The sequence below is a fragment of the Sebastes umbrosus genome, chromosome 3, assembly GCF_015220745.1.
Source record: "Sebastes umbrosus isolate fSebUmb1 chromosome 3, fSebUmb1.pri, whole genome shotgun sequence".
Lineage (NCBI taxonomy): Eukaryota > Metazoa > Chordata > Actinopteri > Perciformes > Sebastidae > Sebastes > Sebastes umbrosus.
The window spans coordinates 33,542,202-33,565,352 of record NC_051271.1 but is presented as its reverse complement, the minus strand read 5'-3'; the positions used below and the strand labels follow the sequence as shown (position 1 = coordinate 33,565,352).

Here is a 23,151-nt window from a genome sequence, read left to right as displayed (position 1 = left end):
ATGAAATAAATGTAAATTCAGAATATGTACAATTTCTTACATGAGGTTAAGAATTCTGAAAGAAGGATGGGTCGACGTCTAAAATTGTTTAAATATAGTTAGAGAAAATGGAAAACAAGCTGGAAAAAAACCAAAGCAATGACATCGAATCTGTCTCTCATAATACCGCACAATGTTAGACGCAATGATAATAAAAGAAAAAGGTTGTATTTCAGCTTGAGTCAGACTTCTCCTCAGCTCTTTAATCAACACAGCTGACCGCTGAAGCTGTGCTCCAGTGCTTCGTTGCTTATGGGGCAGTGACATATCCTTGTTAGGTGTGTTTAAAAATGAAAGTAAAGACTGGAACAGCTGTCAGAATGTCACCATTACATCTTGTGAAAATTCTCGATGTTGGACATATGCTACAATTTGAGTTTGGTAGCCGTATAAATAAGAAATCAATCAATAAATAATAATTAAAAAATTGTTAAGTGATATCACAACAGCAAGAGATTTGAACATATCTGCTGGGATTATTTTAAAATTGTGGGTTATTTATGATGAACCAATGGAAGAAAACGTACGACTGTAAAAATGTGGTACTTCTACATGCAGATGTTTGCACTGAAGCCCATGTCCAAAACAGATGTTTCATGTAAAGTCTACTTGAGACTAGCGTCAGATTAACCTTTGCATTTTCTACTAAATCTACAACATCCTGTGGCTGTGTACACATCAAAGCTCATTTGAGTAAACTGCATTCAAAGCTTCAGGAGGTGCTGCGTCCAATCTTTACGCTTTAAGCTAATCACCTACTCACTTCAGCTCCATACACGCAAACGTGACATTGGTACTAATCTTCTCATCCGACTCTCGGCAAGAAAGCAAAAAAGCTAATTTCCTAAAGTGACGAAATCCTTTAAGCCTTCATAAAATACAATAAAAAAAAAATCCTCTGATGAACACAGCTTAAATACAGAGTTGCATTTGTTTTTCAAATTCTTTACGTAAAAGAAAAAAATACTAAACTGATCCTTCCATACCAAGTATTCTCACATTACAAGAATGTATATCTCTCATTATAAGACATTAAAGGATAACTGGTATTTTTCAACCCTATTTTCCCATGTTTTTGTCTCTAAGTGACTAATGTGGACAACCTTTTTTGAAATTGGTCCAGTATTGAGGGAGAACACAGTAACCGGCAGCCACTAAACGAGCTGTAATGTAATAATTTAGGTTAACCTGGCACCGTCAGTTTACGTCCACTAAAAGTGTTTGTTTTTGCCACCGACAGGCTCAGATTGTTATTATAAGTGTCCGACATCATTATGGAAAGGACCCTACAGAGAAATTTAACATTTTTCTTACCTTTCTCTTGATCTGGTCTGTTAGTTATTGTGTGTCTCGCTCTGAAACCTTGCGTCGCATCCACATTGTGGAAATCATATAAATAACCAGCCATGACATTGAAAATCTTTTAGATAACACTAAGCTACGCTTTAAGTACTCCAGCACAAAAAACTCTGAGAACACCGGTGTCCCGTGGCCGTCCTCTCTCCACTCTCACTCACATTTCCACTGTTGTCTCTTCCGGCAACAAGTTGCATGACACAATATCAAGTGGAAAGCGAAAGGCAAGAAAAACATTTCATTTATCTGTAGGGTCCTTTCCATAATGTTGTCAGACATTTATAATAACAATCTGAGCCTGTCCGTGAACACTTTTAACGGACGTTAACAGACGGTGCCAGGTTGCCACAAATGATTACATTACAGCTCGTTTAGTGGCTGGCGGCTGCAGCGTTCTCCCTCAGTACCGGACCAATTTCAAAAATTGTTGTCCCCATTAGTCAAAAAAACATGGGAAAATAGGGTCCAGGTTGAAAAATACCAATATCCTTTAACATTCTCAGTGAAACATCGCTTTTTATGCATCTCATAATATTTTATGGACATTTTTTACATGCTTTTTCAGGTGGCCCGACTGCGTGAAATTCTTGGGACAGTGTGGGCAGGAATGTGGTTTCTCCCCTGTGTGGATATACTTGTGTCTTTTCAGGTTATTGAAGTCTAAAAATCCTTTTCCACAAAATGGGCACCAGTGTCTCTTCTCCCCATTGTGCCACCTTAAATGCACATTTAGTTCTACCCTCCTTGCAAATTTCTTGTCACAGAGGTTGCAGTGGAATGGTTTCTCTCCTGTGTGCATCCGTATGTGGGCTTCCACGTCTCGTTTTGTGAAGAACCCCTTGTTACATATCTGGCAGATAAAAGGTTTAATCCTCCTGTGCACCATCAGGAGGTGTTTAGTGAGGCCAAAGCGATAGACGAAGCCTTTCCCGCACTGTGGACAGATATGGATCCTGCCATTGCGGTGCACCCGGCCATGCCGTTTCAGACCTTTTGAGTCTGGGAACCTCTTCCCGCAGAGCGTGCACGAGAAAGGTCGGCGACCTGCATGGAGACTAACATGGCTTTCCAGGGCAGCGACGCTGCTGAGGACGCGGCCGCACTCCCCACACTGGTTCTTGAGCAGACGCCTACCGATGACTGATAAAGGCTGTAATGGTGATACAACAGGTGGTGCTCTGACAGGTATGGGAAGGAGAGAAATGCTCGGGGGGTAAATTAATGGATGATCCGGGGATCTTGGTGAACTTGTCTCTTTCTTCCCCCCAGACGGAGGTGTTTTACTGGCTGACATTGTAGGAGGAGTCCACACAGCTGTAGCTGTAAATTTCCTCACAGCCTCACAGCTAGCTAGGTTCTCTGCTAACTGGCTTGGTTTAGCTCCAATCTGCAATTTCGATTGACTAGAATTTTTCATCTTAGCTATCTTTTTGGCTTTTGCTGCTTTAGCCAACTTCTTAGCGTTCACCAATCCTGAATTCTTTTTAGGACCAGTACCATCTTGAATTAATCTGGGTTTCTTAGCGGGAAGGGATTCCCTCGTCTTTCTTGGTCTGACACCATCTTTAACCAATTTAGGCAACCTAACACTTGGGGAACCAGTTTCACTTTGGGCGTTTTTAGTACTAGCACCGTCTGTGCTTATGCGGGAATTGGATTCACTTTGAACTTGTTTACTGCCGGAACCATCTTTAGGGAAGGTACACCTCCTACGGCAGAAAAATTCATTGGTAGACACTTTAGGAGTAGTATCATTTTTACTTAAACCAGAAGTCCTAGGACTAACAGTAGATTTTGTCTTTTTAGGACTAGCACTATCTCTACTCAAGCTAGTTCTCACAGAAGAGGTTTTAGCACTTTTAGGGCTAGCACCAATTTTGGAGCTGGCCACATCTCTAGTTGAAACAATCTTCCTAGAATGCAAAGAAATTTTTGGGGTCTTTTTAGAGCTAGCACTTTGTTTAGTTGAGCTAGCCATCCTCGAACTAACAGAAGTGGATTTTGTCTTTTTAGGGCTAGCATTTTCTTTAGTTGCGCTAGCCCTCCTCGGACTCACCGAGGTGGATTTTGTCTTTTTAGCGCTAGCACTTTCTTTAATTGCGCTAGACCTCCTAGGACTCACCGAGGTGGGTATTGTCTTTTTAGCGCTAGCACTTTCTTTAACTGTGCTAGGCCTCCTAGGACTCACCCAGGTGGATTTTGTCTTTTTAGCACTAGCACTTTCTTTAATTGCGCTAGACCTCCTAGGACTCACCGAGGTGGATATTGTCTTTTTAGCGCTAGCACTTTCTTTAACTGTGCTAGGACTCACCCAGGTGGATTTTGTCTTTTTAGCACTAGCACTTTCTTTAATTGCGCTAGACCTCCTAGGACTCATCGAGGTGGATTTTGTCTTTTTAGGGCTAGCACTTCGTTTCATTGAGCTAGACCTCCTAGGACTCACAGAAGTGGATATCTTAGTTTTGGAGCCTACACCATTTGCACCTGACCTAGACCTTCTCGGACTCACAGGAGTGGATTTTCTTGTAGCCGTAAACCTCCTAGAACTGACAGAAGTTGGTTCACTAACAGTCTTCTTGTGTCCAACACCAGCTTCACATAGTCCAGATCTCCTTGGGCTCACAGCATCAGTTGTCTTTTTTGGAGATGTAATATCTTCAACTGCTCCTGGGTCTTTGAGGGGAATAGGTTCTCTAGTTACGTTTTTATCGTTAGGACTGTCATTCTCTAATCTACGTTTTTTAGGGGTTACAGTGGGGGTCTCGGTTTCTGGGCGTGGTTCTGGATTTGTTTCAGTTCTTCTAGCTTTCGAGTGAGCTCGGAGATGACTTCGAAGTTGGGCCACAAGGGAATTTTTCTGTAACCTTTTCTTGTCATTGGTGCTGGTCTCTGTACAAGAAGCTGTGGCATCTACAGAGTCATTAGAGGAGGCCTATAAAAAAAGGAAAGAAAAAAATGATTTAGCAAAACATACATTCACAGCAATCACAATAGTCTTCGTAGGAGTTCCAATTGGCAAAGGCAACATTTTACACATGAAAAGTATAAATAACAGAATTAGTTAGCTACAATTAGCTACTAGTGAAAGAGCATGGTGGACGAATGAGGAAAAAGTACCAAGCAATAATAGATTTTAACAGGTCAAAGATAAGCACAGTTCATAGTATATTTGTGTAGGTATATAGAGCCTATATTGGATACCCTTTTCCTGCCTTTTAGTAAGAGATGTTGTGAATGAGGAAATAGAGTGATTTAATATGACATTTGTGTTTCTCCTTTTAATGTTTCCGTCTCAGTCAGTAACTTCAAAGATCATCAGATGACTCTTGTCATCCTTTCAGAATTAAAACCTTTTTATAGGAAAAAAAAAAAAAAAAAGACTCAAGATTTAACAATTTGTACATTCTAAAGCTGAACCAGGTTGATGACAAACATCTAGAGTGAGTGGAAAATTCACAATTATAGACAGAATTGATTGAAATCCTGATTAAACACTGACGGCGTGAGCAGATTCGTGCCACATAGAAAATAAAGACTTTTTAAGTTAACACTACCATGATTCCAAACATGAAACACACTACCTGCAGTGCCAGAGTAAAATATAAATGACCATCATGTTAAAAAGAAACACAATTAAGACGCTCCTTACTGAACAACTTACTTATTTAACTATCAAACTATATTTTAGAATAAAAACACAAATATCTGTATTATCTTTATCAACTTTAAACGTAACCAGAATCTACATCAGTCAAAAGAAAAAAGTTAAAATTCTTGGCACTTTCATTGGTACACTGTCTTATTTGTCTTATTTTGACTGCACACTGACACAATTTACCAATAACCCCAGTAGTGCAGGTGTCAAAGACAGACACAACCCTGCTGCTGGGGACTGAGGCAGCATGTTGCCCACTGGCAACTTTGGTAAACTATTTCGGGTCTTCCAGCTCCAGCATTTCATTTGCGCTCGGCATAGTGTGACTGACTCGCACGCCAATCCTGTTATTGTGCTAACTTCTGTACTTGTTGCTAGCGTTGCATGGCTATAAGTTTCCGAGCCAAACGCTTATGAACTTTGGTTCCACATTACGTGCATCAACTTTTTAGCGTTAGCGGTAAAAAGAAACAGACTATGACGGAATAATTCAGACGGAAATCCGTCCATAGACTGATCACTTGCACCCATTAACAACCCCTACCCCCACCCATTTCAAAAAGTCATCGGATCTGCACGAATCACGTGGGTGACCTAGTTTGGTTTAAAAACTGCAAATTTCGCTGAAAGGTGACATGTTTGTATGCCTGTAATCTACAAATTTGACACATTCCAGACTCTTACGCAGTTTCAATATAGCTTTTTTTTATAACATAACTGAGAATAGTGGTTAACCACCGAGCCAATGGGGTGTGTGTTCCCATCACAAATCATATTGTTAAACATACTGAGGAGTGTTTAATACGTTACCTTTTTTGGGTCTTCCGTAACAGGTGTCACTGCCAGCTGCGCCAGGAACTGGGCTTTAGTCATCTGTAAATGAGGATCAGAGATGTCCTTGGTGGTGATGGGGGTTAGATGTAGGAGTGCAGCTGACTGTTTCTCTTCTATAGGTGGGTCATTAGGTGACGCATCTTGCGCTGCAATGCTGATTATTTCCTCATCAGAATTAGAAATGGGTTCATCAGCTGTACCAGATACAGCAGGAGCCTGGGTCGTGTAGATAGTTAATGTTGAGTCCTCAAAGACGGGTGCTGACACCTTGGATGGTGTAGATGGCCCGCTGTCGGGTGACTCTTCTTCCAAAATGGTGCAGTTTTCCGAGGACATCTGAGAGGTGTTTACAGACAGAGCAACAGAAGTTTCTTTTAAACTGGGACAAATGTCAGTGGACAACGCTGATGGCTGTGTAGATATGACCACAGACGATGGTTCCTCTTGTGTGGTACCGTCTTTCAAAATGGATTGAGTTTCAGAGGATTCATCTGTAGACAGGCTTGAGACTAATACTGCTTCCTTGGCTGTTACTGGAAATGAGAGCCTGGATAATCTGACCACAGCAGAAAGATTTTGTTCAAAAGTCGCTGGTACCACCAGAGACGGGGAGGTTGGCACTAGCCCAACTGGCATGTTTAAATCTGAACAGGTATCTGTAGGTGCAGTTATTGGTTCAGAAACAGAAGCTGTTTGTTTGAGAGATTTTCTTTGGAAAATTCCCAATTCCTTTTGAGACGATATTGTGGCAACTTCATCTAAAACCATTTGTGTATCCACAGAAACACTTAACACGTGTGACGAAGAAATCATCTGTTGCGGTGACACCTTAACAGGAGCGACCGATTTGGCAGTCTCCTGCTTGGTTGTCAGAACAGTGGTCTGTTTCCTTGACGCTACAGCTGACACCTGTCTGGGAATTATAATTGTTATTTTTTTGGGGCGTGGTAGAGTCCCTGGCTGCGGGTCTGTTGAGGTGGCGGTTGACTGTGAATGAACAACAGGAAACGGTTTCCTGGATGAAACGTATATTGTTTTCGGAGGAACTGAGGAAAGGGAAGGTGTTCCGAGAGTCAAGCCGGCAGTTGTAGAGCCTGGAAGTATGCTCGTTTTCTGTGCGGCAACCACTGTAGACACAACAGTGGGAAGCTGGCTTGGAGACAATGCTGCTATTTTATGGCACATTAATGACGATACTGATCGTGGCATGGCAATTATTTTATGAGATACTGCCGTACCCCTTTTGCTGGGCGCTACTGTTGTTATCAGACGACGGGTAGGGCGCTGCTGAAGTGACTGCACATTTGTTTGAACTGCGGCAGTTGCTAGGGACACTGAAGATGTAGTTTTATTTGCTGGTGTGACCGTATGCTGTTGTTTTGGGATGACACCCTTGATGTGGGCCTGAGATTCATTGGTTGGAGTGGCATCTGCAGTCACAGGAGTGACTCTGATTTTCTCTTTTGTCGACTGCGTCATTGTGGTCACTGTCACGGGCAGATTGCCTGCAGCTTTTCGAGTTTCAACGGGAAGCAGTGGCGTCTGTGGCTCAGCTGGGACTTCGTCCACAGTTTGTAAGGTACCCACACGGGGGGCACACTGGGTTTGAGGTGGTGCTGCCGTTGACTGATTCATGGCTTCAACTAATAGCATTGCATCCTGAAGAGTTACAGAAGTATGGCGTTCTCTGGGTTGAACTGTCTGAGTGTTGAGTGTCTCAACTGCAGATGAACCTTCAGTGGATGGAGCCTGAATTGCCCCTTCTCCCATTTCCGTTGAAATTTGTTGAGATTCAGATGGTTTGTCCTTTTCAGAGGAACATCCTTTACTTAAAGATGCTACTGAAACAGACGGAGAACCAATTTCTTTCGCGGGCTGTTGCGGACGTTTAGCTTTCTTTGGTGGCCGTCCTCTTCTGCGTTGTACCACCAACTCAGGCTGGGGAATAGGCCCACCATCTGCCACACCACTCTTTAATTTTTCAGATGCTTCTCCTTTCTTGAGTGGCAAAGGCACATCTTTATTCTGTTGCTGAGTAACATCTGCCTGTTCATTTACTGACGTTTTGCCCTCTCTTTGACATTGTTGGGGGACCACTGACAGAGGTTCAACCTCTGATTGATGCTGAGCATCCACCAATGGGTGTTTTTCAATGGATGTTATGGATTCTCCCTGTGTTTCTGATATCTTCTGACTGACTTCAGACCCTTCTTTCACGTTGTCTTCTATTGCAGCAAGTGAGATGACGAGTGAATGCTCCAATTCAGACGATTGGTTCTGAGCTCCTTGTAAATCGCTATCCATTCCCAAACAGGGTAGTTCCGGTGCCACTCTGGGCTCTTCATCTTTTTGAGGCAAGGGCATTTCCCCAGTTGAACATTCCTGGTTAATGAGAGGCCCTTCATTTTCAGTTCCACAAGCAGAGGCCTGTGGTGAACCTAGGCACAGCAGGAAACATGATAAGAAAATAAAAGGTGAGAATGGGGAGTAGTGAACCTTAACAAATTTTGTAAATCGTACAAATTCTCAAACTTTAATTGGGAAATGAAAAGTTAGTTTTAATTCCTCACCTGCTAGCCCGTAGACAACAGTGGGCTCAGCTTCCTCTTGCTTCAGGACAGGCGGTGGAGAAGAATCATCGTAAGAGCCCTGTAGAGGGACGACAAAAATACATTTAAATTTCAAGAAGACACAAATGGGAAAATAAGTTTGTTGACTGCTAACATACACACGCACTTCCTGCTTGACAAGTATAAAGGCCATTTGGGTAGTTCCCTCTCCATAGGTGTGGTCCTGCAGACTGTACTCCATCTGCTCATAACTGCATTGCTGCTCTTGGTTTTGCGATGATGAGTGCCTCAATGGTTGACATTGCTCCACCAGCACTGTGCGGTAAGGAACAAGGTCTGTAAACATAAACACACAGAAAAAACAGGATAATTGGTGATTTTTAAGACTTTAGTCCAGAATCTTCAAACAAAAAAGGGTTATAATTCAAACTGCCAAATCCCTAAATGCTGTTTGGTCTGACTCCGGGTATATGTTTTGAAAAGAAGCCTGCTAATATACAAAGAAGTAGCTTGGCTGATCTCCTCTGACAGCTCAAATATAGAGTCGAAAGGCTCAGACAACAAAGCCTGCCTCAGTAAATGGGACTATTGCGACTCAAGGTGGTTAGCTGGCTGTGGCTTTTGCGTGAAAGTCAAAGTAAAACTAAAACGCAACAAAACTACATGGTAAGCTTTAGTAAAAACATCATGGTTTGGCTTAAAATTAGTACATTTGTTACACTATTTCAGTTAAGGACGTATATTAATATAAGTGAACATTGACTTTTGGTTTCACACGGGACACAAACGGCAGTCTCCTGGGTGAAAGTCCTGTGTTAACCCACCTATCCAACCCAAATTTCTCCCTAAGTGGAGTTCTGTGGACTTTGATGAGAAACATATTTGTGATACGTCAAAAAGAAACTTAACGTGGGAGAAAATATGTTTCCCTTGTAACATAATTGACGATGCAGTTTCGTTGTATGGGAATTTATAGGAGACCAGGCTGCCAATTCGACGCCAAGCAATGATTATGTATTAATGGATGCTTGTGGTTTGAGATAAGTCTTTCTTATATGCTTTTTCAATGTAAAACAATTTCTTCAGTAAGTGAGAGAGAGAGTAGCTCATGTTCACAAATATTGATTGAACTTTACAAGGAAATACCATAATGGAATTCTGAATTTAGGTGGTGTTCCCCTTTAAAAACATGCTTCTTTCATTAAGAGATTTAAAAAATATTTTCCATTATTACCTATTTCAGTTGTACATTATGTGACTTCCCTCCCATGTTAACACGAAATAGATGTGAAATTATAGTAGTGGATCTAATCATACAATTAAAATAGGAAGTCATAACAGTAATAAATGTACAAGTGAATACAGTTTGTCAATGATTTTGTACTTTATTACCTTCATAATGACAAAACCCTGATAGTTGCTGTACGAAGCAGTTAGCATTGTATGGTTTCCCTCCTATTCTGGATCCCACGCTTTAGATGTAATATAAAAAGCCTATTCAATTGGCTATTTCATTATGAAATGCTAAAAACAATGCATGAAATAGCCAATTGAATAAAGGCTTTTTATATTTTTTGCCAGAAGAGTGCCTTGGACTCCCCCCTTTTTCTGAAGGATTATGAATTAATGGATGCTTATGGTTTGGGATAAGTCTTTCTTCTATGCTTTTTCAATGTAAAACAACTAGGTGAGAGAGTAGCTCATGTTCACAATTATTGATTGAACTTTACAAGGCCATGGAAATAACATAATGGAATTCTGAATTTAGGCGGTGCTCCCCTTTAAAAACATGCTTCTTTCATTAAGAGATTTTAAAATATTTTTCATTATATTACCTATTTCAGTTCTACATGTGACTTCACTCACATGTTTGTAATATAATTGAACATTGACTTTCGGTTTCACGCGGGACACAAACGGCAGTCTCCTGGGTGAAAATCCTATGTTGACCCACCTATCCAACCCAAATTTCTCCCTATGTGGAGTCCTGTGGACTTTGATGAGAAACATATTTGTGATACGTCAAAGAGAAACTTAACGTGGGGGAACACAGGTTACCCTTGTAACATAATTGACAATGTAGTTTCGTTGTATGGGAATTTATAGGAGACCAGGCTGCCAATTCAAAACTAAGCAAGGATTATGAATTAATGGATGCTTATGGTTTGAGATAAGTCTTTCTTCTATGTAAAACAACTTCTTCAGTACATGAGAGAGAGAGAGTAGCTCATGTTCACAAATATTGATTGAACTTTACAAGGAAATAACATAATGGATTTCTGAATTTAGGTGATTAAAGGTTCCCCTTTAAAAACATGCTTCTTTCTTTAAGAGATTTTAAAATATTTTCCATTATTACCTATTTCAGTTCTACATTATGTGACTTCACTCACATGTTTGTAATATAAGGGAACATTGACTTTCAGTTTCACACGGGACACAAACAGCAGTCTCCTGGGTGAAAATCCTGTGTTGACCCACCTATCCAACCCAAATTTCTCCCTATGTGGAGTTCTGTGGACTTTGATGAGAAACATATTTGTGATACGTCAAAGAGAAACTTAACGTGGGAGAAAACAGGTTTCCCTTGTAACATAATTGACAATGTAGTTTCGTTGTATGGGAATTTATAGACCAGGTTGCCAATTCAACACTAAGCAAGGATTATGAATTAATGGATGCTTATGTTTTGAGATAAGTCTTTCTTCTATGTAAAACAACTTCTTCAGTAGGTGAGAGAGTAGCTCATGTTCACAAATATTGATTGAACTTTACAAGGCCATGGAAATAACATAATGGAATTCTGAATTTAGGCGGTGCTCCCCTTTAAAAACATGCTTCTTTCATTAAGAGATTTTAAAATATTTTTCATTATATTACCTATTTCAGTTCTACATGTGACTTCACTCACATGTTTGTAATATAATTGAACATTGACTTTCGGTTTCACGCGGGACACAAACGGCAGTCTCCTGGGTGAAAATCCTATGTTGACCCACCTATCCAACCCAAATTTCTCCCTATGTGGAGTCCTGTGGACTTTGATGAGAAACATATTTGTGATACGTCAAAGAGAAACTTAACGTGGGGGAACACAGGTTACCCTTGTAACATAATTGACAATGTAGTTTCGTTGTATGGGAATTTATAGGAGACCAGGCTGCCAATTCAAAACTAAGCAAGGATTATGAATTAATGGATGCTTATGGTTTGAGATAAGTCTTTCTTCTATGTAAAACAACTTCTTCAGTACATGAGAGAGAGAGAGTAGCTCATGTTCACAAATATTGATTGAACTTTACAAGGAAATAACATAATGGATTTCTGAATTTAGGTGATTAAAGGTTCCCCTTTAAAAACATGCTTCTTTCTTTAAGAGATTTTAAAATATTTTCCATTATTACCTATTTCAGTTCTACATTATGTGACTTCACTCACATGTTTGTAATATAAGGGAACATTGACTTTCAGTTTCACACGGGACACAAACAGCAGTCTCCTGGGTGAAAATCCTGTGTTGACCCACCTATCCAACCCAAATTTCTCCCTATGTGGAGTTCTGTGGACTTTGATGAGAAACATATTTGTGATACGTCAAAGAGAAACTTAACGTGGGAGAAAACAGGTTTCCCTTGTAACATAATTGACAATGTAGTTTCGTTGTATGGGAATTTATAGACCAGGTTGCCAATTCAACACTAAGCAAGGATTATGAATTAATGGATGCTTATGTTTTGAGATAAGTCTTTCTTCTATGTAAAACAACTTCTTCAGTAGGTGAGAGAGTAGCTCATGTTCACAAATATTGATTGAACTTTACAAGGCCATGGAAATAACATAATGGAATTCTGAATTTAGGTGGTGTTTCCTTTAAAAACATGCTTCTTTCATTAAGAGATTTTTAAAATAGTTTCCATTATTACTTATTATGTGACTTCCCTCCATGTTAACACAAATAGTGAAATTATAGTAATGAATCTAATCATACAATTAAAATAGGAAGTCACAACGGTAATAAATGAAGTGATTACAGTTTGTCATTGATTTAGTACTTTATTACAACCATAACGCCAAACCCTGATAGTAGTTGTAGAAACTCGCTGTACGAAGCATTGTATGGTTTCCCTCCTATTCTGGATCCCACGCTTTAGATGCGATTACAAGCTAGGCTAAGCTACTGATCAACATCAACAGCCAGGAGCTGCTATTATGTCTCCCATATTACACGAATACACTCATAATGTGGGCTTACACATCACATATCATTATCAGACAGTTACATGGGTCACCACGGTTGTGGTGGTAAACAGATCACAACAACTCACCACACTGAACCGCTCGGTCTCGTCTCTCAGAGCCGTCGCAAGGCCCTGGAGGAGGAGGAGGCTCACTCTCTCTGCTGTCAACAGCCGGCTGGTTTCTCGCCTCCTCAAACTGGCTGCATCTCGTCTTAAGGTCCTCGTTCTCCTTCTTCATCTGAGAGATCTCTGCCTTCAGCTCGTCCACCATAGTTTCGAAAAGTTTCGTGGTCTCAGCTATCGCACTCTTGAGCATGCTCTCCATCACAGAGGAGTACTTCGTCTGGAAATCGTCCGCCGACATGTTTGGTTATGGTTTATAGTTCGTCCCGAGTTTCAAGAGGAGTATAGCAGTGCGTTTACTGTAGCGTTATATACAAAAACATGTCATTAAGGAGCAGTGGCTCAACATGGCTCCTTCCTTCCCGTCGTGTGGCCCAGACACACCGCGGTTCACTCCGCTTTGTGTGACGCACTTCCACGGAAGAAGGGAAATGAGCGAATATCCGGTGATACGCTTAAAACGACAAACTGTGTATTTTCTATATAACGTAGTCAGTTGGTTATAAAACAAACTGGTACATGTGTGAGTAATTAGTCAACATTTACGCTATATTTGTTGACCAGGAAGAGATAATTCTTTAACACACACCCAATGCAAGCTGAAACGATTAAGATTGTCCCAATTCACGACCCGTATTTTAAATACCGGAAGTGCCTGTTGTTTACGGAATCAACTGGTGATGGGAATTACGGCTCTTTTTAGTGAGCCAGATCATTTGGCTCAGCGCACCAAGAAGAGCCGGCTCTTTTGGCTCCCAAACGGCTCTTCATTTTCCCACTTCTGCCTTTTATAGTTCAGCTAAATTTAGCGCTGTTTTGACCTATGATTAGTATGTCTGTGCATATATCACTTAAATTATTCTATTTAATTATACTAAACCTTATAATTTCCAGAATATCATAATTTGACATGCTGCTTCGTTTCCGACTGTCACTCATCTTGTCTGCTATTTGCGCACCGCACTCCTCTCTCTCTTTCTCTCCTCCTCTTCCTCCTGCTCTGTACCTGTAGACCGTCAGCATGCCGCGCACTCCCCGCCCCTCCCTGCTGTGTGGTATGATCCTTGTCTGTCATCACCTGATTGGTCGCACGGACGTCATTAACACAATATTCAGTCACAGTCAGTGCATCATGCAGGCAGAACTGTCAAAAACTGGCGTCACCGACCACTCGTTAAAATCAATACTTAGCACGGAGAACAGCGAAACAGCAAAGACTGTAATTGACTATCTTCGTCGCACAGGACTCTACATGAGGATTTAATCCAACCGATGGCGATCTACAAATGACCTGTGGAGGGCAGCAATACACCTCTGATGCGTCTAGTCTGCCGCAAATTCCAAAAGAAGAAGAAGAAGAAGAACAGTCAGTGCATGGAGAACCCGTGGCGCGGAGAAGATCATCCTATCATTCTGCCTTGAATTAATTAAAGAAAAAAAACCCAAAACGGCTCTCGGGTGGGAGCCGGCTCTTTGAACCGGCTCGTTCGCGACGGCACATCACCAGAATCAACCGGAAATGAAAGCTAAACGGTATTTGCAACGTTATGTTACAGCTAAGAAATTGAAATACTTTTGCTTCCAAAACCCAGATTTAAACTAATCATAAACTATGTGCATGTTAAATATGGTTATTTAATGTCATCGTTAGTTGCTTATCGCGTAGTGGTCTAAGTCTGTAACGTTATAACGCTGCATCTCAACTAGTGTAGCGAGCTAGTTAGCTAACGGTGACTGATCACAAGCGACTCTACAGCTCAGGTTAACATTAAGGTTTGTTGAAATGAAAGTAACCACACGGTAAATCTGGGTCAACCAACATAGGTATATAGTATTTTTAACATTACCTAGACTGAAATCGGGTTTAAGACACATCTAATATAAAGAGACCGACGTTAGCTGCCACTCTGCCAGTGTTTCCCAGTCTAAAGTCGCCTGCTCTTCACTTTACTGATACAACAGGACTCTTAAGTCTTAAACTTGCATAATGTCCGAAACTATAGTCACGTTTCAGTCCCAACTTTCTGGTGTGATGGAAACGGTGTTTAAAGCTGCCATGTATGAGATCACCCGGCTGGTAGAGGACAGCTTTCTGGAAGAGGTGACCCGGTGCAGGGAGCAGGTCGAGTCCCTGAAGAGGAGGCTGAAGTGGTCGGAGGGTCGACGGAAAGACAGAGAGGGAGACAGGAGGACAGGCAGATGTCTGGACTGCGGAAGAGTGTCCGGTGAAGACAATCATCCCAGAGCCACAGGTGAGTCTGTCTGGTGTTACTCATCTACTGTATATTCAGACAATATTAAAGCTGGAGTAGGGAGATTGGAGCAAATATGATCAAATAAAAGGTTATATTTTTATATAACTGTCACTATATCTTGAGTTTGGGGCAAGTCATAGTCAAGTCAGCACACTGACAGCTGTTGTTGCCTGTTGGGCTGGAGTTTGCCATGTTATGATTGAGCATATTTTTATGCTAAATACCTGTGAGGGTTTCTCGGCAATATTTGGCATTGTTCTGTGTTGTTAATTGATTTCCAAGTATGCATATATACATACACCGATCAGCCATAACATTAGGACACCGTGGGGCACCCTGATCGCAACATACTGCTCCTCACTGTGTGTTCTGACACCTTTCTCTTTACCGGTCTTCCTAAAAAATCGATCAGACAGCTGCAGCTGATTCAGAACGTTGCTGCTAGAGTCCTCACTAAGACCAAGAAAGTGGATCACATCAGTCCAGTTCTGAAGTCTCTACACTGGCTGCCTGTCTCTCAGAGAATTGATTTCAAAATACTGCTGCTGGTTTACAAAGCACTAAATGGTTTAGGGCCAAAATACATTTCTGATCTTCTGCTGTGTTATGAACCATCCAGACCTCTCAGGTCATCTGGATCAGGTCTGCTTAGTGTCCCCAGAGTCAGAACTAAACATGCAGAAGCAGCATTCAGTTTTTATGCACCAAATATCTGGAACAAGCTCCCAGAAACCTGCAGGACCGCTCCAACTCTCACTTCTTTTAAAACAAAGCTTAAAACTTTCCTGTTTGCGGGTGCCTTTCATTCTGACACTGCACTATAACTTTTACTCTTTTGAGTTTTATGCAATTTTAGCTTCTATCCTAGCTTTTATTTTTAGCTTGTTTTTATTTTCTAATCTTTAATGTTTTAATGTTTTTATGTTTTTATAACTGTTTTAATTATTTCTTAATGTTCTTTTGCATTTTGTCGCAATGTTCTTGAATGTTTCTGTAAAGCACTTTGAATTGCCCTGTTGTTGAAATGTGCTATACAAATAAAGCTGCCTTGCCTTGCCTTGCCTTGCCTTCTATCGGAACCAGCATTAACTTTTTCAGCAATTTGAGCTTCAGTAGCTCTTCTATTGGACCGGACAACACGGGCCAGCCCTCGCTCCCCACGTGCATCAATGAGCCTCGGGTCTGACCCTGTCGCCGGTTCACCGGTTTTCCTTCCTTGGACCGCTTTTGTTAGGTCCTGACCACTGCAGACCGGGAACATCCCACAAGAGCTGCAGTTCTGGAGATGCTCTGACCCAGTCGTCTAGCCATCACAATGTGGCCCCTGTCAAAGTCGCTCACATCCTTACGCTTGCCCATTTTTTCTGCTTCCACCACAAAGTTCAAAATGTCCATTTGCTGTCTCATATAGCCCACCCACTGCCAGGTGCCATTGTAACGAGATAATCCATTTTAGTCACTTAACCTGTCAGTGGTCATAATGTCATGGCTGATTGGTGTATATTTGCATAAAGCAAGCATATTTGCCCACTCTCATAGAGTATTAGAGTATTAAATACTTGACAAATCTCCCTTTTTAAGGTACATTTTGAACAGATAAAAAATGTGATTAATTTGCGATTAATCGCGATTAACTATGGACGATCGTGAGATTAATCGCGATTAAATGTTTTAATCGATTTACAACCCTAGCATAAAGCTTTGCAGAGCTGCTGAGGGGAAATATTGATCAAGTGTCTGAAAGTGATACTTCACGCGGTTGGAGTATGACCAATTAGAGTTTGACCCATCTGAGCCTTCCTAAATTCTTCAAACACAATTGGGGATATTCATGCTATTCAATTAAAAAAAATATTTTCCCTATCTCCTGCTACAGAGAAATGCCTTAAACAGGAGAGTGTGTTGCAAGAAGAGATGAATAGCTCCCAAAGCACTGATGGAGAGACACCTAGTCATGAAGCGGAAGAGACAAGACCAGAGATCCTCAGTGCCATGAAGGCACCACAGGTAAGGACAATTTGTTACACTCGTATTTTAGCTTCAGTAAATTAGGCTTAAATGTTTAAAATGTGTTTAAAACATGTTTGTAATGTCAATGGCAATTTCATTTTACATGTCTCCAGAGTAAAGTAATCTCAGTAAATGCATTTTCATTCATTTTTCAGTATTTTGTTTTTAATGTAACTGCCCGTTATTCTAATGCCAAGCTTATGGTTTATCTTGAGGTGAGTAGAGTTAAAAAATAAAGTTATTAATGTTGTCTGTCTGCTTGTCTGCCAGTCTCCAGGTGTACAGGGTGAAAAGCTGGATAGACTGCTCAAGGAGGAAGCCCTTCGGATCACGCCAGAAACTAAGTCCCAAGAGAGATGGGGAGTCAATATGGATGGTCAGTCTCTTCATATATGAATAGATTCAGAGAAACTATTTTAAGCATATTAATATTGTGGTAATTTCAAATCACATACTATGAGTATAGTAATTTCTACATTACTGGTTTGTAGGGAAATTATACACCAGGTGATACACTTTGTCAACACTGGCTTCAAAGTCATTATTTGCAGTGTGCATATTAGGGATGGGAGAAAAAAAAACGATTCACCTATGCATTGCAATTTTTTATACGATTTTGAAATCCATTTTTTATTGCCAGAATCGATATATTTGCTTCATTTGAGTCTATGCAGAGGTAAAAGGAAGTTACCGCTTTTATTGTTGTAGTCTGAGTAACATGACGTCATATCCGTTCCATATCCGTCACCAAAGCAAACCGCAGCGAGCCAAAACGAGAAAGTAGAAAACGGCGGAGGGTCCGCGTGGATATGTCCTGCACTCTCACATTTTAAATCCAACGTGCTAAACACTACACATACAGTAAAGTATGGAAACACTTTTGGTTACACACATTGCCAGGAAAAGTAGAGCTAGACATCACGGCTTAAGCTGCATGCTAACTCTGTCATGGACTGGTAACGTTATCGTATTGCGGTAACGTGCGGTCAAGCCAGCCGTCACTCTCATCTCCGTGGTCAAATTGGCCGACGCTACAACTGTAGAGCACCCATATACTGACATTTATGTTAAATGCATTCAAACGGCCCCGATGGAGCTGACCATGGATGTATAGGGAGAGCTAGCGACGGACTTGGCGAAGTTAAAGGAAGTATACACATGTGACTACGTCCAGTTTTCAAAATAAGGTGTTAACAAAGGGGACTGCATATACAAAACACATGTATGGAAATAAGACTAGTTGGATTATATTCACCAGAAGTATAAAACATTTCATGTCCCTTATAAATTAAGAAGATAATACCACAAAATTGTAAGGGAAATGTCTTTATTCTTTGATTTTTGGGTTGCTGGAAAACATTTAATACATAATTCCTGACAATAACTGATATATTTGACTTCAGGACATCTCTGACTACATACATGCTGAAAATCAAACATTCTTGCTGTATTAATTTAGATTTTCCAAAGTAAAGTCACTAGAAGTGTATGATTCAACTTTTTTCCATGGTTTAGTGTTAAAAAAGTTAACATTCACAATAAATCATAATATCAAATCGCAATACATAGTGAATCGGCACCGAAGTATCGTGATAGTATCGAATCGGGAGATAGGTGAATCGTCCCAGCCCTAGTTCATATGGTAATTGTGTCATTGTAGTCCCATATACTGTGTCCATAATTTGAAAATCTTTTCCTCCTCTTGTTGGTCAGAAACAGAAGCATCAGGTTTGCCCGGGCCCAGTAAACGTTTCAGTGACCAGAAGACCCCAAAGTGCCATGTGAACTGGGAAGCCGGCTATGACCAGAGGCCAGAATCAGGCCAAGACGCACACTCAGGTGACCCATCTGAACCACTTTTCCAGAGCAGATACGGTATGGAAGGTTTGGGTGGCTTTGACAAGACTGGTTACGGAGAATCCAATATGATGGACATGGGTAACTTGGATGGGCTACAAGGATCGCCACCCCACCTGGGTGAGAATCTGAGTTACGTGGGGCAATACGAGGGGGATGTGGAAGCACCAGAAGGAGCCGAGCATCACGTTTACCAAGCGGGTGCCGCGCGGAATAGACGGGGCGCGGTCGGCTCACCTGCTCGCTCTCCTTCAAAGACAAACATTAATGTAAGTGGAGAGCTCAGCTGTTTATTGATCAATGAAGAAGGTTATCTACAGGACCCGAGCATCTTGTACCCTGAACAGGTATCTGGTGATCCAGGCGGCAGGTTGAACTTCAGGGGTCAGGGCATTCGCATTGACCCGTCCTTAGACAGCACAGGGGATATGTATGGGCCATCAGCTGCATACAGTGACACCTTAAATCTGGGAGAGAGTTTGCAGCATCAGGCAGGAGGGAGAGGAGGAAGGAGACACAACTGCAACCAGTGCACAATGTCCTTCCCTGATTCGGCCTCTCTAAAGGCCCACAAGCAGACACACAAAGGCACCGGACACATGCCGTCGTACTCCTGCACCCAGTGCGGAAAGACCTTCACTCAAGCCTGTAACCTCAAAGTCCACCAGAAGATTCACTCTGGGCAGGGGCTCCACCTCTGCAGCCAATGTGGTAAAGGTTTCCCATCTTTCTCCGACCTAAAGACACACAAGTGCAGCCAAACAGGCGACAAACCTTACTGCTGCACCGTTTGCGGGAACAAGTTCAGCCGTCTCTGGAACCTGAAGTTGCACCGGAGAATTCACACACAGGAAAAACCCCATCAGTGCACCATGTGCGATAAGAGCTTCACACGGGCGGACATATTGAAGGTTCACCAGCGTACTCACACGGGGGAAAGACCATACTGCTGCACCGTCTGCGGCCTCAGCTTCAAACGCCTGGATCACCTGAAATCACATCAACGGAAACACATGACAGACCTTTAAAGCTAGGGAAGTTTGGGGAGAGAGCATAAAAAAATTATGTTTTTGATTCAAATTTTATTTATTTATGAGCCATTGATGTTTTTTTTTCTTCTCCTCAGTTCCAAGTCTTTTGTTTTTTATGGAAAACACTTTTGTTGGTATGAAAAATATAGGACAAAGATAGAATACACAATTTTCGTGTTTGATAAAATACGTTATTTGTACCCATTTATTGCTGCATATTTTGTGACTGTAAAAATGAGTGAAAGGCTGAGTAACAATTTCCTTGTGATTACATTACAGATTCAAAATAAAAGTAAAAAATTATGTCTGTTAATGTCTTCTTTAAGATTTGATTCTTTTTTTTTAATCGATAAACTCACATGAATATACTTCTTTTTTTTTTTCTTGGTACAGACTTTATTAGAAAATTACATGTTAGACATTAGACCAGCTACTTACTTTCATGGTGATTTATTTTTGTCCATTTTTTTTCAGCAGATGAGGAGTGTTAGCTTAAGGTGGGAGGGACACGATTTATCATGCAAAGTGAGAAGAAAGGCCGACCCAGCTCTGAACCCTGTTGTTACAGATGAGGAGTGTGACAGTAAAGATACATCAGGGTAGCATGATCGAGAGTTTGGAAGATAGCAAGGGAAATCTTTGTGGGGTTCTTAATAGGGCTGTCAATCGATTAAAAATGTAATCGCCATTAAAAGCATGATTGTCTGTAGTTAATCATGATTAATCACACATTTTTTATGCATTTAAAATACACTCAAATCATAACATGGCAAACTCGAGCCCAACAGGCAACAACAGCTGTCAGTGTGTCAGTGTGCTGACTTGACTATGACTTGCCTAAAACTGCATGTGATTACCATAAAGTGGGCATGTTTGTAAAGGGGAGACTCGTGGGTACCCATAGAACCCATTTTCATTCACATATCTGGAGGTCAAAGGTCAAGGGACCCCTTTGAAAATGGTCATGCCAGTTTTTTCAAAATTTAGCGCAAGTTTGGAGCGTTATTTAAAGGCAGGGTTGACGATGTTATCCAGTATACATTATTTGTTCTATTGGTTGAAATGGTCTTTACACCCCGACAGCGATCCATTACTTATGAGCTCTGAAAAAGGACCGGAAAAGAGCCATCATCTGAAACTGCTGTAATCCTGAAAAAACGTCTACCAATCACTGCCTCGTGGTCCGCTTGGAAAGAACCAATCAGATGCCTCCCTGCTCCCACTCTACCCTTGGCGTGCACCAGCCTGAACTCAAAGCGTGTCGCCGCCGCAAGTTTACTGGAGAATGGAAGAGAAAACTCAGCCCTGCAGTAGCACGGCCGCGGTTGCCTGTCATGAGACAGTGTTGTTGAGTTGAGATCCTCTCTCCGCTCTGTTTCTGTGAAGTAGTTACGATGCGGCGGTGCTCATGCATGTGTGTGGGGGGCGTTGCCTTGGAAGGAGCCCCGAGGGGAGGGGGTGGGTTTAGACGGAGCTCCTGAAGCGATGCTACTTTCAAATTATGCTAGCTTTCCAACATCGTCGACCCTATCTTTAACCTCCTTCGCGACAAGCTAGTATGGCACAGTTGGTACCAATGGATTCCTTAGGTTTCTATTTTCATGCCAGTATCTTCACTCTAGCTGTAAAACTGAGCCTGCTACAACCTAAAAATTGCAAGTTGCGTTAATGCATTTAAGAAATTAGTGGCGTTAAAACGAATTTCATGCATTATCACGTGAACTTTGAAGGCCCTAGTTCTTAAATAAATGATTACTCTAGGTGACATTCCAGTGGTTTCTCTTTTTCAGTTGAGGGTTAATCAGAAACCCCCTTTTGCTTGAAGGATGGAAAGTGGTTGAGGGGAGAGAATGCAGTTTGGATAAAAGTCAGAGGTGAGTCCAAAGGGCATCAGAGAGGTATCTTCATATACGTGTATAAGCGGCGCTCATCTCAGAAAATCAATTAGCATAAAAGAAGTCAAGGATTTTAAAAAACATTCATCATAGACACTTATGTGGTGTGTGTGTTTGTGTTTCCTCTCAGCAAAATGGTTCTGGGTTTGAACCTCTATAGCTGGGGTCTATCTGTGGTGTTTGCATGCTTTTCCCATGGTTGTATGAGTTTTGTCTGGGTTTTCCATTTATACAAAATATGTCAAATGTATTTTCATATTAGGGTTATGGCTTCATAACTGGAGTTAGTCCCCAATGACATTGCTCCTAAATGATTTGTGTGGGTCAAAACATAATTTGGCCAAGCACTTTGAATAAAAAAATACTCTCCCAGGCATCTGCCTAAACATAACTGGTAAGCTAAATGCATCTGGTTCAAGGTTCTTTATTTGTCGTTTGTCAATTCCAGCAAAGCAGTAATTGATAAAGCAAAATGATAGTCTAAGGCAGGAGTCGGCAACCTTTACTATGAAAAGAGCCATTTTTAGTCAAACGTGTGACGGAGTATTAGGGCCACATTGAGGGGGAAAATTTTTTTAAGGAGATTTCCAGAATAAAGTCATAATTTTACGATAAAAAAGTCATAATTTTACGAGAATAAAGTCATAACTTTACGAAAAAAAAAAAATAACTCGTAAAATTACTACTTTATAATATTGACTTTATTCTCATAATACTATGACTTTTTTCTCTTAAACTTATGACTTTATTCTCGTAATATTACAACTTTTTTTCTCATAAACTTGTGACTTTATTCTCATAATAATACAACTTTTTTTCTCATAAACTTGTGACTTTATTCTCGTAATATTACGACTTTATTCTCGAAATCTCAGAATTATTTTTTTCCCCTCAATGTGGCCCTAATACTCCGTTGTACTGTCGTACCATAGAGCTACAACAATGATAAATAAAAATGAAAATGTAAACAATAAACCGTTATTCATTTCCATTTTTATAAATCCACAGGGAGCCACTGCAGAGGGGCTAAAGAGCCGCATGTGGCTCCAGAGCTGCAGGTTGCTGACCCCTGGTCTAAGGCATAACATAGTGCATTTACAATAAATATAAACATAAATATAAAAATAGTATTGCAAATGTAAATTCCTATCTATAAAGCATTATAGGAGAGCGTGGTCGTAAGGAACCATTATGTGTTTGTACAAAGACTAAAACCGCATTCATATTATAAACAATGAGATTAATTTATAATTTCAAAATGATAGTCTAAGGCATAACATAGTGCATT

General features: G+C 40.9%; 2 protein-coding genes across 5 annotated transcripts; one reads left to right on the top strand and one right to left on the bottom strand.

Annotated features, from left to right (window-relative positions):
- Window positions 1-1,387: 1,387 nt before the first annotated feature.
- Window positions 1,388-13,598, bottom strand: LOC119484554 (mucin-3A). The gene is made up of 5 exons (XM_037763415.1): window positions 12,780-13,598; window positions 8,621-8,790; window positions 8,455-8,533; window positions 5,861-8,322; window positions 1,388-4,327 (listed from the first exon to the last, which is right to left on the bottom strand). Exons 1-5 carry the CDS (start codon window positions 13,054-13,056, stop codon window positions 1,922-1,924), a joined length of 5,394 nt encoding a protein of 1,797 aa, XP_037619343.1. The 5' UTR covers window positions 13,057-13,598; the 3' UTR covers window positions 1,388-1,921.
- Window positions 13,599-13,917: 319 nt separating this feature from the next.
- Window positions 13,918-20,271, top strand: si:ch73-109d9.2 (uncharacterized protein LOC565042 homolog). 4 transcript variants are annotated; one of them, XM_037763458.1, is made up of 5 exons: window positions 13,921-14,348; window positions 14,867-15,067; window positions 16,947-17,077; window positions 17,351-17,456; window positions 18,794-20,271. In XM_037763458.1, the coding sequence occupies exons 2-5, from the start codon at window positions 14,872-14,874 to the stop codon at window positions 19,963-19,965; spliced, it is 1,605 nt and encodes a 534-aa protein (XP_037619386.1). In that variant the 5' UTR covers window positions 13,921-14,348; window positions 14,867-14,871; the 3' UTR covers window positions 19,966-20,271. The 4 variants fall into 4 exon arrangements, with proteins under 4 accessions (XP_037619383.1, XP_037619382.1, XP_037619386.1 ...); XM_037763456.1 differs by having other exon boundaries at window positions 14,819-15,067; XM_037763455.1 differs by having other exon boundaries at window positions 13,918-15,067; window positions 18,800-20,271.
- The last annotated feature ends 2,880 nt before the right edge of the window (window positions 20,272-23,151 follow it).